General features: G+C 42.3%; 1 protein-coding gene across 15 annotated transcripts in view; it reads left to right on the top strand.

Moving 5' to 3' along the window:
- The window catches only part of ITSN2 (intersectin 2), a 59,118-nt gene that overhangs the window by 3,774 nt on the left and 39,477 nt on the right, over positions 1-15,867 (top strand). For 13 of the 15 annotated variants that reach the window (XM_015859541.3, XM_015859536.3, XM_085543979.1 and 10 more), the window contains exons 2-3: positions 2,030-2,093; positions 15,003-15,095. In XM_015859541.3, coding sequence (XP_015715027.2) covers positions 2,063-2,093; positions 15,003-15,095 — 124 coding nt within the window. In that variant the 5' untranslated portion in view covers positions 2,030-2,062. Of the gene's footprint in view, positions 1-130; positions 299-2,029; positions 2,094-15,002; positions 15,096-15,867 lie in introns of those variants that run through there. The other 2 variants (XM_085543982.1, XM_085543977.1) reach the window with 1 other exon arrangement.

Here is a 15,867-nt window from a genome sequence, read left to right as displayed (position 1 = left end):
GCCATCACGATGACTATACTGGGATCCTGCTACTGCAGGGAGGGTGTAAACCAGAAAGTACAGAACAGTAGGCACGGGAAATGATATGTAATTAGCTCAGTAGCAAATAGCTGTAATTATGCTTTTTTTGCAGAAAATACTCATCAGATGCAATATTTCCTAATTGTTCTTACAGCAGAAATGTGCAGTACAGCTTCCTGCAGCCCTTGAGAAAGGCAGAAAAGCAGTAGAGGTATCCAGATGTGTTGCTTCTGTAGTGTTTGCTGCCTTCCATTAACACCTGGGTTGACTGAACCAGGTACTTCCAGACCTTAATTCCAGCTGAAACCATGCACCTGTGGTTTCCCTTCTTGTATTGAGGAAGGGAGCAGAAGCTGCGCTTTTCTCATCTTTATGGTCTGTTTAGGCTACTGATCACCATCCACGTGTGCATGCAGAGGAGCCTAGTGCAGGCCTGCTGTCTCAAAGCAACAATTATCAATTAAAATTAGCTTTTAAGGTAAGGTATAGTTGAGATTCCAGGAGCATCAGAGCATGGCAGAGAAGCTTTGCTCATTTAAGCCCATTAACAATCCAGCTTGCTTTTCCCACTCGCAGCTGAGAGTGTAGGAAGCTCAATGTATGTGAGCCACTCATATGCATCATCTGACCCAAGGGCTGTAAAGTCTCTGCAGCTGACTTGAAGAAAATCTATCATGAGATTTCTGGGCTTTAGAAGTGAATCTGTGCTGCTGTGCTGTGCTTTGCTCTGCAGCTCCTGGGGGGTGTTGCTCAGCATCCTGCTGCTCTCCTGCCTTCAGGTTCTCCCCTGGCCCTCCTGGCAGAGCAGCTTCTGCAGCAAGGCGTGCTGTAGCAGTGTTTAATAACATTGGAAGCATTTGTCAGGAGAGCTATTCATAGATCTCAAGTGTCTCTTCCTGGTAGGGCCTAGGAAGGGTTGCTGCAAGCAGCCTAAAAATACCCAAATTCATTTTAGAATTCCTCTCTTGGAATAGATCCAGGCTTCCTTTTTTCATCTTTCTGCAGCTGATGCCAAATGTGACCCTGAGAGATCACTTGGACTCGTCTGCTGTTTCCATTTCTGTGTATGTGTGTGTGCATTCTCTATGTGTGCATACATACCCAGTTGTGTATCTTACATATATCCTACATAAGTGACATTTTATATACATAATATGTATGTATCTATGTATATATATATATAAATATAACACACTGCAGAGTGGCATCATGAGGATACTTGACATTCGTGGGTATTTTCAAATCTCCTAATGAAACTATTCTGTAATGTGTCACATTTAAAACGTGGATATGTTGTTCTTCCCTTGCTGGGCAGTTATATGAGCAATGCAGAGCGAGTTAACTTTGGATGCAGTATCTTCTTAGCTCATTTTGGGGCAGCCCGGCATACACATGGCTGGGATGTTTGTAAGTGACCTAGTGGGAATGAATGGATGGCATCCCATCACGGTCACCTGATTTCACATGTCATTTTGAGGGTGCATAAGCATATGAATAATAGGTATTAAAGCGGATTTACAAATAACGGCGTGTAAACATACAGAGGCAGGATTGTTAACATTGGACCCCGTGCAGGTTTTCTGTACCGTGCAGTACAGAAGCATTCCATATGGAGCTGCAGGTGAACCTTATAGTGATAGGCACAAGTAACACCAGGGACCATGCTTAGGGCATGCAGGCCTTCCCCTTGCCAAGAGAGGGCTGCACCCCACACTGTATGCCCTGAAGCATCTGTTCATGGGGGCTGCTAAGCAGTCGGGACTGTTTGCCTTTAAGAATGTGCCGCTAGGTTCAAGACTGCAAGAAATAATAAAAAAAAAAAATCAAACAATCCCCCACCCCCTCCCAAATGTAAATTCAGCTTGTTCAGCAGCAGCGTGAAGCCCTGCATTGTTTGCTGTCGGAAGTGGGAGCTGAAGGGGACAGCCGTTCCCCCTGCTCAGTGGGAGCACGCAGCGACGTTTTGCCCTTGTTGCATTATTAATGGCACGATGTTTTTATGTTGCAGATGGCTGAGAGCTAGCAAGGCACTTTCAGGACCATGATGGCTCAGTTTCCCATGGCTGTGAACGGTGAGTAGTTCAGTTCTGGTTCTTTGGGTAGGGGTGGGAGCGTTTGTTTTTATTTCTTGTTGAAATGAGAAAAGAGCTGCAGCGTTATAGTTTGCTGCAGACTGTTTCCTGTACTTCAGGTTACCTTGTAACGCTGGGATAAATTGGCTGCCAGTGTGATTGTGGCATGATTTAGATACAGAACTGCCTGGAGCATCTAGAAATCTCAGATCATTCAAAGGGGTGAGGGATGTGGGTCTTGTGTTGTGAGCACTGACTGATTGCATGGGGGAATATGCAAAGTAATAGTAGATTTGGCTTGCATACCTTTTATGTTATGTAATGCAGCAGAAAATTTGTTTCATTATAGTATACTGCTTAAGCTGAAATAGTTGAATACATTAATCAGTTTACTGTGTTAACTAAAATAATCTTTCTTTAAAAATAATAAGTCTAACTTAAGTACCTTCCTCTTGATTCTGTGCTCTGTGGAAACTTGTGGGTTTGTTTCTAGATGATTCTCTTTTAAAGATGGATGAGAGACCAGAGTTTACAATTGTTTGTGTGTATATATATATATATATATATATGGTGGAGCTCATTAATTCTAAAGCATTTTGTGGAGGCAAAAGTTGCAGCTGGCTGCTGAGAAAAGAAATGTTATGTTTATGTGCTGTTGTTTGCAGAGCTGGCCTAAATGGAAAGACAAATATAGGAACAATGCTTTGTGCTTCAGATATTCTAGAGAGGGAGTTGAATGATAAAGGTGTTTCTTCTCTCTCTTTGAAGGTTAATGCAGGACTGGGGTGGGGGAGGGGGTGTCTTCACTTAACCAGCTTAGAAAATCATTGCTGCTAAAATGAATGAAGTAGAGAAAGCAAGGTGTTTCTTAGCCAAAGGAAAGTGCTCAGAACTCAGCTGCTTTACATGTTTCATATGTGCATAAAACACCTTTTTTTATACAGACAGTTGCAGTCTGATCTGGACTTTGTTCCACGGCCTTAAAAAGAGAAGTAAAAGGAGTCAACATATTGCATATTATAGCAAAAAACCTATGTATCACTTCCACTTCTTGGGCATCATGGAAAAACGGTTTTCTTATTGTGTGCTCTTTGCTCCCCAACTTAAACACAAAATGCTCTTTAGAGAAGACGTAGATTTGTGCTCTTGTCCATCCCTGTGGTTGATTTACATATGGGCTTTTTGGTTTGGCTCTTTCCTCTTTGGTTCTGGTGGAGGACTGCAGGTATTTGACAGCAGCGATCACGTGCATGACTTGAACTCAGAAAGATGTTAATTTGGGAGAGTGTGGTGCTCTTCATCTGGAATCCCTTGCACGGTTCTTCCCATCAGCTCAAAAGGGAACTTGGCCAAAAGGTGCAGTTTTGTTGTGTCAAGGCATGAGTTGCACTATGTTGAAATACTTAGTAAGAAAATGATACAGCAGGCAGCAGTTAAGCTCCTAGTGTATTTGAATGACTGTGTGTGGTTTTGCAATGATATTTCTCATGAGAATTGATGAAATTTGAAACAAATAAGGCAGGAAAAAAGGAGTTGTTTTAATGTGTTTTCTGGATAAATATTGAGCAATTCTTAGTGCTGAAACTGTTCTGTAATCTGTATTCCTCTTCCCTGCTACTTCCTACTACTGTTTGCATTCGAAGTAGATCACCTACATTTAACACTCACTGCAAACCTCTAATTATGGCATTAGACATTGGTAATGACTTCAAGCATTGGATGAAGAATGAGGTTATGCATGAGGCAATAAAACCTGTAGGCAGTTCTGCAGCCCACGTGGAGAGCACTGGCTGCCTGCCATGGGGCACTGACCCTTTGTTTTGTTCTCTACTAGGGGAATATTGTGGTTTTTCTTCTGGGGGAAGAACCTCGTGTTCTTATCAGGGTGCAAAGTCTTAGTTTTTAGATTATTAATTACAGAAGTAGTTTCTGTTTCAGAACTATTTTTGTTGTTTGGTGTTAAAAGTGAGCAGACTGTGTGTGTGTGTATGCAGGTGACTAATTACATGGTACAGGATGACACCGGGTTTGAGAACTGTTGGGTTCAAGTGACAAGGTGAGGTACTTAGATAATCTCAAACAATGTGAGAAGAGGCTGCGGCACCTTGTTTTCCATCTGAGCAGAGAAAGGGAAGAAGGTTAACTCAACTGCTGGAGTTCCAGTTCAGAGGCTTGAATTCATGGAGGGCACCTTGGGTGCTCTCTGAGAACAGGTTGAAAAGACTCTGCAGCCTGAGCACGTGGCTGACAGCCAAGCTGCATATTGGGCTGAGAACTGTCATATTATTTTCTAATTCTGTGGTTGCACATAAACTTTAGCTTGGTGGGGCCTTCTGTGCTCCTGGGACACACACGCTTGCTAAACCACTAACCTTTCCTCTCTATAAATACACAAGTACACAGTAAACATCTACAGAGGAGTTCCCTTTGACCTTCCATTTCTGTCCAAGGTGACCTTTGTGGGTGCGTTACAAACAGGCTGGGAATGTGAAGAGGAAAAGCAGGACTTGAAGACTTCATGGAACTCATGATGCATCTGCCAGGTCTGACAAACTTAGGATAAATGTAAAGGTTGTGATGACTTTATATATGAACAGGCAAGACCAAGTGATGCCCTTCTGTGGAGAGGCTGCAAGTTGCAAAGCATGCATAGAGCACCAGATAGATCACAAACATTGGAGTCTATGGTGAGATCCAGGTCTAATCTCATCTCAAATCCTGTAAAAGTGGCATTTAGTTAAACTAAACATCAAGTACTTTCAAAATTACATTTCTAAATAATGTGTTAGCAGTTAAAAATAGGATAGGAACTGAAACAGATTAAAATGCATTTCCACGTAATTTTTCTTTCTGATTGCTGTATCTGTCATAAAGCAGCTTTCCCTTCCAAGGGGTGTTTTCTGTTACAATTAGTTGCTGTTCTCCTAACTCCTCTTCTTCTGTTGGTTAGAACTTTTCAGACTGGGGCTGGATCTTGGTTTGGGGAGATTGAATCTTGACAGTCCAGCAGGAATGAGGAAGGCGGTCTTTGCTGATCAGTATCTCACAGTTTCCTTAAGTACCATGGGAGTTTTGGGAGTGTGGTTTTCCTGTTTATGTTTTTATTTGTCCTTCCTCTTCCCTCCTACCACCTGTTTCCTTTGATATAATGTGTAGTGGTCCAACAGGAAAATACCTCTGATAAGCTGAAATGTAAAAAGTAATGCTCATAACACAATTTCACTTTCTTTTTAAGCTTAATAATTCAAGCTGGGTTTTGCCCTGTTAGTGAATTCAGTGCAGAGTGGGGTTCTGGTTCCACTGTTGTGAAGAATAATGCACTCACAGATTGTCTTCTCTATTTAAAAAGTCTATCTCAAGATCCCTGGTCTGAAATTTCTTGGAATTGGTTATTGCAGTTCAATTAAAACCTTAATGGGTGCAACATGACTCTTAACCTTGTGTGCACTGCAGACGCGGAAACTGTAGACTTGGATATCAGCAAGTGTAGATAAAGATACTGGGCTGAATTACAACTTGCAAAGGAAGCATCAGAACTTGTTCTTCCACCTCAAGTAAGGCAAAGGACACAAGGGAAATTCAAAGACAAAAGGACAAATATTCCATGGCTTTACTGACTTATGTTTGTAAATTAATCCCTGGATTCTGCACTGGTTTTGCTTGATGCAGGACAAACTTCATGCATTGAAGTCAGATGGACTTACATGTTTCACTATCAAACAGCAGAACATTAGGTTTCCAGTTGCACGTCCTGTATCAGATGTGTACTATAGCTCTAAGAAGTGAGAAATGCTTCTGTAGACTTGCAGAAGTATCTTCTTCGTATGTAATTTTGGAAGCTGAAAGTAGTGAGATGTGGAGGTAAATGTTAACACAATAAAAGGAACTAGGCTTTAATGAAGGTGGCATCCCATGCTTTTCTTTAGTCTCTGAATACCATGGGTAGGGTCAAGCAAGTCTTGTCTTTGGAGTTTATTACAGAGAGAACTGGCTGAGAGAAAATGGAAGTACTAGACTTGGATGTTCTCTGTGGACTGTTATCCTGGGACCGAACTAACTTGTTTATTATTTATGGAAACATCATTAATACAAAGCACTTGTACGCTGGTTAGATTTTCTGATGACACAAATGTAGGAGTCATTTTCCAGGGAGGATTATTCAGGAAACGCTGCATATCGTTGGTTCACTTCCATCACGTTTCCGTTGTGCTTCCTCAAGTGGCTTTTTAGTCATGCTGCTGTAAGCTGGAAGAATTTCTGCTGTGTGCTGGGAGCTCAGGGTTCAGCTGTGACTAAGGGGGAAGATAACCGGATGTCTTCAATGGTCGTGTAATAGTTATGTAATTTGAGGGAAAGGAAATGCATCGTAGAATGGGATGGTGAAATAGGTGACGCTGTGTGCTGTTGCATAATGCAGTGCAGTAAGGCTGTCCAAGGGAGGTGTTCCAGAACCATGGACAGTGGGCACAGTGGGGTGGGTTGGGGTTGGACTTGGTGATCTTAGTGGTAGCACAAAGATCAATATTGATCACAGAGTAGCTGGGTTGGAAGGGACCTCAAGGATCATGAAGCTCCAACCTCCTATGAATCAGCTGTTAGTGCTTTGGGATGGAAATCAGAATGGATCTGGGATGTTCTGGTCCCTGTAGTCAGGGAGGAATCTGAACAGAATCTGAACACCATGAGACAGTGCTTGGTTTTTGGGAAGGAGTTCTGTGTTGTACCTCCTCAGAGTAGCTGCAGTCCGGACATGATGATGTTGAAGTCTCTTGTGGTCCTAAACCAGCCTTCAGCTTTAGTTGGTAACTTGACAAATATCATCCACTGAGTTACTTTAAGCTACCTTGCCTTGATGAGGTTTTACTTTTAGGACCGTGTTAGTTTCTGTAAGGTAAGACTGCGCTGCGTGGGGGACCAGGGGATTCATCATCTGTAATATGTCTATAATTCAGGCTGCTTTAATCATTTTGGATGCCGGTGAGACTTCCTCGTGGTTCTGTTGTTCCTCAGAGCATATACTTAAAAAGACAAAGCAGAAAATGTAAGGACATCAACAAATACTTCCCCAAAATGAAGCTAGAACCCGAAGGCTTCACTATAGGGACTCAAACATCAATCAACCACATGGCAGAACTTCAGGGGGCTTTGACTATTGAATGTTTCACTCATCTTGATAGAAAGATGAGCTCCAGCATTTTGGGAATTGCACTCCTACTCTGATAAACTACTTCATATGGTTGGTACAACGTGGGGTTGTATTTCACACTATGACAAACTGCCTTTTTAGCATCTGCTAAATACTGTGTCTTCTTGTAGTTGTTGTGGCCTATGGACTTTGAACAGGCCGGAGATAATATTAATTGGTATTGGCAGAATGAGTTCAGGTTTAGCCCCCTAATCATAATAGCAAGAATAAACCATTTTTAGACGTTGTCCATAGTCTGTCAAATGCATTTATACAATGCTGCAGTGTTACTTTAATTAGGGATGCTTTAGGTTTGGGCTTTTCAGTATCTTGGATCAGTTGCTGAGGACATCTGCTGTTTTTCTTACAATTGAACAACAGCCTTCAATCATAATCGAGACAGCTGGAAGGAGTGAAATGCTGGAGATCTTAAACAAGAAATGTTTGTGGGACTGAGTTTCTTACCAGTTCACAATGAAATTATTGAGCTTATAGTTCAGAAGATGTGGTTATTTCTTTTTTTTTCCTTTTTGGTGAGGACTCATTGTCTCAAAACACCAGGGAACCCAAATCTCCAAGTGCTTGGAACCAAAACTTGTGGGCTTTTGGCTCCAGAAGTCTCCCAGATTGCTGATATCTAAAAGCTAACAGAGCACAATGCCCAAGGAAGGACTCTGTTCCTGATTCTCTTCTTTCAGTGAACGTGAGCCACCACGGAAACATGATTAGGGACTGTGATATAATCAGGTACTGAAAGTCTTAAGTTCTTAATTTAGACATTTTAAAATGTATTATATTTAAAATCAAACTCTAGCATGCCCAGAAACCATTATTTATACTGACTGTAGCTGAAGATGCTGCTAATTATTAATTACCATACTAATGAGTACAGCTTAAGCAAACTTGTGTTCTTGCTTTTGTTACCTTTCTGGTTTTTTTTCCAGCTTTCCTTGCATGTTAGCTGTGTACCATGACTAGAACTTAGAAAGAAGAGGGTAGGAAGAATGGTTAGAGCAGCTTCCATATGAGGAGTAATTATATTGACTGGGACTTTCCAGCTTGGAGTGATGGATACAGTAAATATGTATAGAATGGTGAATGACCTTGGGAAGGTGACAAGAGAGTGTTAATTGATCTCTCATAATAGAAGAATTAACCAATATCAAATGAAAACACCATAGGCAGCTATGAAACAGAGCACTTAGTACAGCGTCAGTTAAGCACTGAAAGCTGTGGATGCCAAAAGGTGACTTGGATTCTACTTGTGATTAGATACAGATGCGTTTTCATCCCATTTCATCCCGTACACGACTGGATCAGGGGCTACACTGAGAAAATACAGTGAGGAAATGCCACCACAGGCTCATTCCATGCTTTCCTTCCATGCCAGGTGTTGGGCTTGGGAGCTGGCTGCTTAGCGAGGTGAATAGTTGGTCTGAGCTGGCAGTCGTTACCATGGCTTGTTTCTTAAATTACCTCCTAATTTGTTTTATTCCACAGATTGCTCAGGAAATGCCTCTTCATTTTTCCTTCTGTCTCACCCTTCCTGTCTGGGTTTTTTTTTTTCAATTTGGTGGTGGTTCTTTTTTCCTCTTAGTCTCACACTTCCTCTTCCAGTCTGAGAAACTGGAAATATGAAGATAATAGCTACAGAAGTTGCTGTAAAGGATATAATATTATTTGAACAAAGTCCTGCTCTCATTTGATGTCAGCTCCTGTTGTTGTAAGGGGATCGTTTCCTTTCCTCAACCTAATTTCAAGGATCGTTTTGCATCTTCTACTGACCTGAATCTTATTAGTTTTGCTGCATTCCACAGAGATTTGCTAGACAATGATTAAACAAATTGTCCTTTTGTAACTTTTCAATTAATTAGTAGGGTTTTTCTGAATGCTGGTGGGCAGCAGTATAAAAAGAATCCACCTTGAGTAATGAAAGGCTTTAATCTAAGCACCGACAGGTTTTCCCTCTGAACAGTGCTGATGAAAAGCTTTTATTTTCCTTATTAAGCACTTTGAGTCTACAGGTTGATGGCAGTTCACCCAGAAGAGCTGCTGGCTTACCCTAAACTGAAGGATAAGCATATCTTCCAACTTGTGTGTCATGTTGCGCCAAGGAAGGTTGAAGAGGCTGCCAGCTGCAAGTATGCTTACACCAGCAACAGATGGAGGCAGGCTTTGCCTCCCAGGGTATGGGAGAATGTGGCAGAGGACCCTCCATTTTACGTTGTGATCGCATTTCACAGAATCACAGAATGACCTGGGTTGGAAGGGACCTCAAGGATCATGTAGTTCCAACCCCCCTGCCTGGCAGGGCCACCAAACATACACCTTTACTAGATCAGGTTGCCCAGGGCCCCGTCCAACCTGGCCTTGAACACCTCCAAGGACGGGGCATCCACAACCTCCCTGGGCAGCCTGTTCCAGGGCCTAACCACTCTCCTAGTGAAGAACTTCCCCCTAACATCCAACCTAAATCTTCCCTCTTTTAACTTAAAACCATTTCCCCGTGTCCTGCTATTGTCAGCCCTTTCCAAGAGTTTACTCCCCTCCTGGGAGTAAGTTCCCAGGTATTGAAAAGCTGCAATGAGATGTTCAAATACCTTCCACTGAGAAGTACTTGGTAGTTATTGCTGCTATTGAGCTGAGATTTGGGGAAGGCTATTCAAAATATCTCATCTTGTTAAAACTTCATAAAACACCATTGGATGAGCTGACACAAATGCTAGAACCAGCTATCATAAAAGGCAGCACACCAGTGTGCACTTAAAGAGCATGATCACGTTTATACTCATGTTGTCATCCATTCTCGCATTAGTGGAGCTCTGACAGAACTCCAAAAGGATCTTCATTTACACATTTTAAAAAGGAAATTGATGCACTTTGCTCTGTATGCTTTATTTGTTTCTTTTAAAATGTTTTGTTGGGTGCATTGCATCGTGTTTCAGTGGAGTTTGGATATAATTGAATTAAAAATGAGCTTCTAAAAATGGATAGCCACAATCAGCTAAATGACACTGCGATTGTGTAAGTATAGTCATATCCCGTTGTTATAACTTGATAGTTTAAGTGATTTGGAATCATCAAGTTGGACTGTTAAATTCAGATAACAAGTGGATCGTCACTGTAAGCATCAGCTATAGGCTGTCTAGAGGGGTTGTAGGCTGCCCTGTCCATCCCTGGAGGTGTTCAAGGCCAGGTTGGATGGGGCCAACCTGGGATCTTTGGGGTCCTTTCCAACCCAAGCCATTCTGTGATCCTGTGATGTATCTTACACTTCACGAGGCGATGTGTCTTTAAGTTGTGGTAGGGATTATACTCATTCTAAAAGGAGTTCATTTCTAATTGAGATCCTGTTTACAGGGCACGTGCGTCAACAACCCCAGTATTTAATTTTAGCGAACTACTGAAGCTGAGGATTTCTAATGCATCGCAATATGTGGAAGCCCTGCACAAAACAGGGGGAGTATGAATTATACCTCGCAATGCAACATCTGCTGCTTCTTCCTTCACGTTTCTGTGAGCGTGCCCTTGAGTTAAGCAGGCGTTTCTTGGCCAGATCTGTTAACAGCCTCGCTGTGCGGAGCAGTTATTTTTGGACAGCACATCAGAGACTTTAAAAAAAAATCTTACAAGAAAATAAAATGAAACGACTCTTGGCTTCAGTGGATGCAATTCAGAGAACTTCAGTGAAAATATGAAATGGAAGGAGCTTTTTCCTACTGTTGAATGAGCTTCAGCTACAGGTGTTTCCTTTGTAACAGCTCATGTGTTAAAGGAACTGCTCGAGTTGTCCTTAAGCACAGACATGGCCTTTTCCTCTGGCAGTCGTTGTAGTGTTGCCTCACACTCCCAGAGCCTCTGTGGTGCTTTTTGGGTAGGACAAGTAGTAGTGGGGTTAATGCGTGTGTTGGGAAGGGAGGTTGAGCGTGGGTCATGCTGTGGTCCAAGGTTAGGGGAGCTGGGAGCCAAAGATGAGCAGGTAGTGTTTGGGGTGGGAAGAGAAGCTACAAAAATAAAGAAAGATCAACAAAAAAAAATAAGAGAAACAAGTACTGAAAATCTTAGAAATGCTGATAGGGACTCTGGGAATTCATAATAATGCTGAAGTATTGTGTGCTTGAGTCTCTTAGCATGTTTATCCAATACCAAAGAGAAATGAAAAGTATGATTCCGCACTTTGTTTGCCTCAGTTGGGGTCGTTCAGTTTGATCAGTAGTGAATATTTCTTTGGTGAGCTGAATTCCAGTCTCCCTATGTTTGTATTTGTAGTAGAGTTATCCCATCCTGTTGTACACCAAGCAGTTCTCTTGATGGGAGGCAGCAATGGATGCTCTGCGTGGTTGAGCTGTGGAAAGTCCCTAGTTATGAAGCTGTAGACAAGCTGCTGCCTGAAATTTCCCCCTTTTTAAACACAGGGATAAATATTTATTTAGGGTCATTATGAAGTTTACTGCTAGTTCTCTTTGGATGGTTAAAAAAATGGTGTGTAATCACTCATCTTCATGACTTACATATGCAGGGAGTGCTCTTCCAATTTAGTTTTATTATCTCAGTGCGGTTAATTAACTTTGTAGCACGTAGGAGCATAGTTTTTCTTAGAGATTACCAAACAAGCAGCACCAACCAGTGAAAAACACACAGTTCTCTGTAGAATGTGATAATGCCTTGCACTGTTCTGCAAGTGAAGAAGTTGCTTTGCTAATAACGCCAGTATGCACGGCTGCATTTACCTATAGGTAATGGTAACCAGTGGCAGTAGTTTCACAGCAACATTTTGAAGGCTGTTTTCTGCTCTTCTGGAACTGCGCTTTCTTTCTTCCCCTCTTTTACATTTGCAGCTCGCCCTTTTAAGGAAAGAAGTGTTTGTTTCTGCTTTGTGTTGGCAGCCCATCAAAGCAAGTCCCTTTAGAAATGCCATTAGGACTCTGCGTCAGGCTGATAACCTTCTGAAGAAAACAGACTGTCCCTAACAAGGTCTATGTTCCTGTCATAAACAGACCCTAAAGTTCTCTTAGGAAGACGTTTGGTGGCCCAACAAACTTGATAGTTTGTCTACCAGGCAATGCTGACAGGTCAGTTTTAGCTTATGGTTGCTTTGGGAGATGACAGAATCACAGAATTGTAGGGGTTGGAAGGGACCTCTAGAGATCATTGAGTCCAACCCCCCTGCCAAAGCAGGCTCCCTACACCACATTGCACAGGTAGGCGTCCAGGTGGGTCTTGAATAGTGGGAAGTGAATAATGACCATAGTATTCCTGAGGATCATATCAGGCTTTGATAGTGATTTTGCAGGGGGGCTGAGTTTCAAACTAATATTACCATCTGTGATGAGTCTTTATTGTGATGGTTTCATTTGTACCGTAAATAAACATGGTAATTCCTTTGAAGAATGGTTTCATGAGGCGCTTTGTGGACTTGCCAAGGCCTTGTGTTCAACCCTGTTGATTTCAGATAGGCTGATTTGGTATCTTTGCTTGGAGGGATCTTATTTTTAATGACGCTTTCAGTACAAGCTTTTTTGTTCTCATTATTCTTATCTCCAAAGTGGAACATCAAAAGACTCACAGACACCTGGGTAAGCTGAAAACGAGCCCTCACAACACTTTCACCTTCCCTCATGTGCTTTGCCATTAATTTTGTTTCTTAGCTTGTAAAGAATCACAGCCCCGGGAGGACTTTGTTTGGGTATTCCTTGCTCCACCCTGCTTATCTCAGTTCTATTTGGAATTTATGGCATGTTTTCCTGCAACCTTCTAAATTACAAGGTGCTTTATTATCTCTTCTTAAACGTCTTTAGTGTTGGCAAGTCTGGAGGGATACTGCTAAAATTATTGAAAGTGAATGTTTTCTTTGAATAATGAATGTATATTTTTATACGTTTCCTTATGAGTGGAATATTGAGGTTACCTGGGGTTGGGCTTTGGGTTTTAAGATCTATTGCATTACTTTCTTTGGTGCCTGCAAAAGCCCTCAGTAGATGAGAGCGTATCTTTATGGAACGAGTTATGAAGGATTTATGGTTTCTCTCTCAGGCACAGGGAAAATCTGAAATTCTTACCTTGGAAAATGAATTATTGGCAGGTATACGTATTTATTATTTTCAGGATACGTATTTTCTCCATTTCACAGGATCACAGAACGGTTGGGTTGGAAGGGACCTCAAAGATCATGAAGCTCCAACTCATCCCCCTTCCACAGGCAGGGCCACCAACCTCCACATTTAATACCAGCCCAGGCTGCCCAGCGCCCCATCCAACCTGGTTTTGAACACCTCCAGGGATGGACGGAGCATCCACAGCCTCTCAGGGCAGCTGTTCCAGCACCTCATCACTCTCATAGTAAAGAATTTCCCCCTGACATCCAACCTAAATCTTCCCTTCTTCAACTTAAAACCATTTCCTCTTGACTCGCTGTTACCTACCCTTTCAAAGAGTTGAAAGGTTCCTTGTCCCATCTTCATTCTCCTTCCTCTAAATGAGGTCTCCTCTGTGTGAAACAGCTGCTTCAGCATAGACCCTTGGTAACTGCTGCTGGATGGGGAGGTGGAACTCCAAATTCAGGTGCTTCAAGGTTATATCCTAACATTCTTCCACCATTTTGTCATTCATATCTCCATTGAGTTCCTCTTATTTGTTTGCTTTCTGACTATTTGTCTTTCCATATAAAACAACAGCATAAAGAAGTCAATGTGTAACCATGGGAGGAGAATGATAGCCCTTAGAGAACCTTGTAAATATCCGATTAAAAGAATTATTTGTTTCCTTGGCTGCTTTTTGCTGAGTGATACCATTCCTTGGAGGATGCTGTAAGAGTTCTTTGGAAGTGGTAATGCTGATTAGACTTTGCTGGAGATGTTTTTAATAAGTTTTTAACGTTACTACTGGGGGTTCCATTGAAAATTATGGCACATTCTTATATTCACTGATTAGAAGGTGAGATTTTGTTAAAGGCTTCCCAGTTAAAACTTCTCTTGCATGAATCCCAAATCAGCTGTTACTTGGAAGCTGCTTTTCCTGCCCAGGCACACGCCCAGACCTTCATACAGTGATTCTGAAGTCACTCCTGATTCTATTTAGTATACCAGAACATCTCTATGCACATGATTATTCTTTGCTATTTCTCCATGTTACCTTGAGGCTATAATATTTTAAACACTTTCCTTGTAAATACTGAAAAAGCTCAATTGAAATCACACGCTATTTTAAGACATAAATCCAGAATGTTACTCCTTTACCATACAAAACCAGACTGTTTTTACTAGCAGCCCCAATGTTGATTTTAGAGCATCAGTGAGATGAAGCGCAAGTCTTTTGGGCAGCTTTAGGATGTGAGCCTCCTCTACGAGACCCTTTAGTTGACACTGAATCCTGTTTGTTCACCGGTGGAGCAGGGGAGTGTTGGTTCACACAGAGTTCTGTGGTTGGCATGTTTCCTGCCCGAGCTGCAAGCTGACAGCAGCCACAGGCAACTACTTTGCACTGCCTTGGAAAGACAAGACAGCTTGTTTGAAAGCAGAGCAAAAAGCAGCAGGGCTGAGGAGTTGTTACAGCTGCCACTTTCACATCTGGGAAGCAGGTTTGCATTTCATAATGCCCTTGCCAAACTGGTAGGAGCTGGGTGTGCCTCGATTTTGTGTTGTCCTTTGGGAAGCCAAGCTTTGCTTTTAGAAGTGACGTGCTTGATTTGTCAAAGTCTTCAAGCTTTCGTTGTGTTGTTGTTTTAGGAGGGCCAAACATATGGGCGATCACCGCAGAAGAGCGGGCCAAGCACGACAAGCAGTTCGATAGCCTTAAGCCCACGGGAGGCTACATTACAGGTTAGTCTGGGATTCTGCATTACACATTAACTTCTGGGTACACATAAGTAGTGTTGTGAAACGGATTGAAAACTACATCCTATTTCAGGCCTTTGTGGTGTGACTAATAAGCAGACTTCGGGCAAACAGCCACAGGTTATTACTAAACTTGTACAAGCTTTGGGTCGAAGTCTGGCACAGAAGCACACAGTTATTAACCCCATCACTTCTGCAGCCAGCAGTCAAGTGCTGTCACTCTGTCTGGCTTCAGAAAACAGAATCAGGGGCTGAATCTGCATTGAGATGGGAAGCTGCCAACAAAACACTTGTAGTAGCTATTGTGGCAGGCGATGTCAGGGACACAAGAAGTGCTCTCTTCTGTCTGAAAAGGGCTGGAGAACACTGTGCTGTTAGATATCTTTGTTCTGGAGTAGGAGGCAGGGGAGAGAGATGCTGACAACTCATTAATGGCTGCTTATAGTTTATTAACCCTCACTCCTGCCTGCCTAACTATCTGCTGAGTCTGTACCCTGTCTGTTAACTCTGGTGCTCCTATTTTTCCTCTTTTTGGTCTGAAAAGGACAAAGAGTGGGAAGTTGTCTGTGGGGAGTATGCCCTTCTGTTGGCTAAGGGAATAACTATCTCCTGCATTGACCAAACAAATACTGATGTCTCGCTGCTATTTTAGCACCAGCTGGAAAGCGTGCAGTCCCAGGGACTACCTTGAGGCCATGTCATGGCTGTCACATGCGTGTCTGCAGGCTTCGTTATTTATCTGTTGAGTGCTTGAAAT

The sequence above is a fragment of the Coturnix japonica genome, chromosome 3 (genome assembly GCF_054131305.1).
Source record: "Coturnix japonica strain WE chromosome 3, WE-NBRP24, whole genome shotgun sequence".
NCBI classification, from domain to species: Eukaryota; Metazoa; Chordata; class Aves; order Galliformes; family Phasianidae; genus Coturnix; species Coturnix japonica.
The sequence above is the reverse complement of the archived record's forward strand: the minus strand, read 5'-3'. Positions and strand labels throughout refer to the sequence as shown.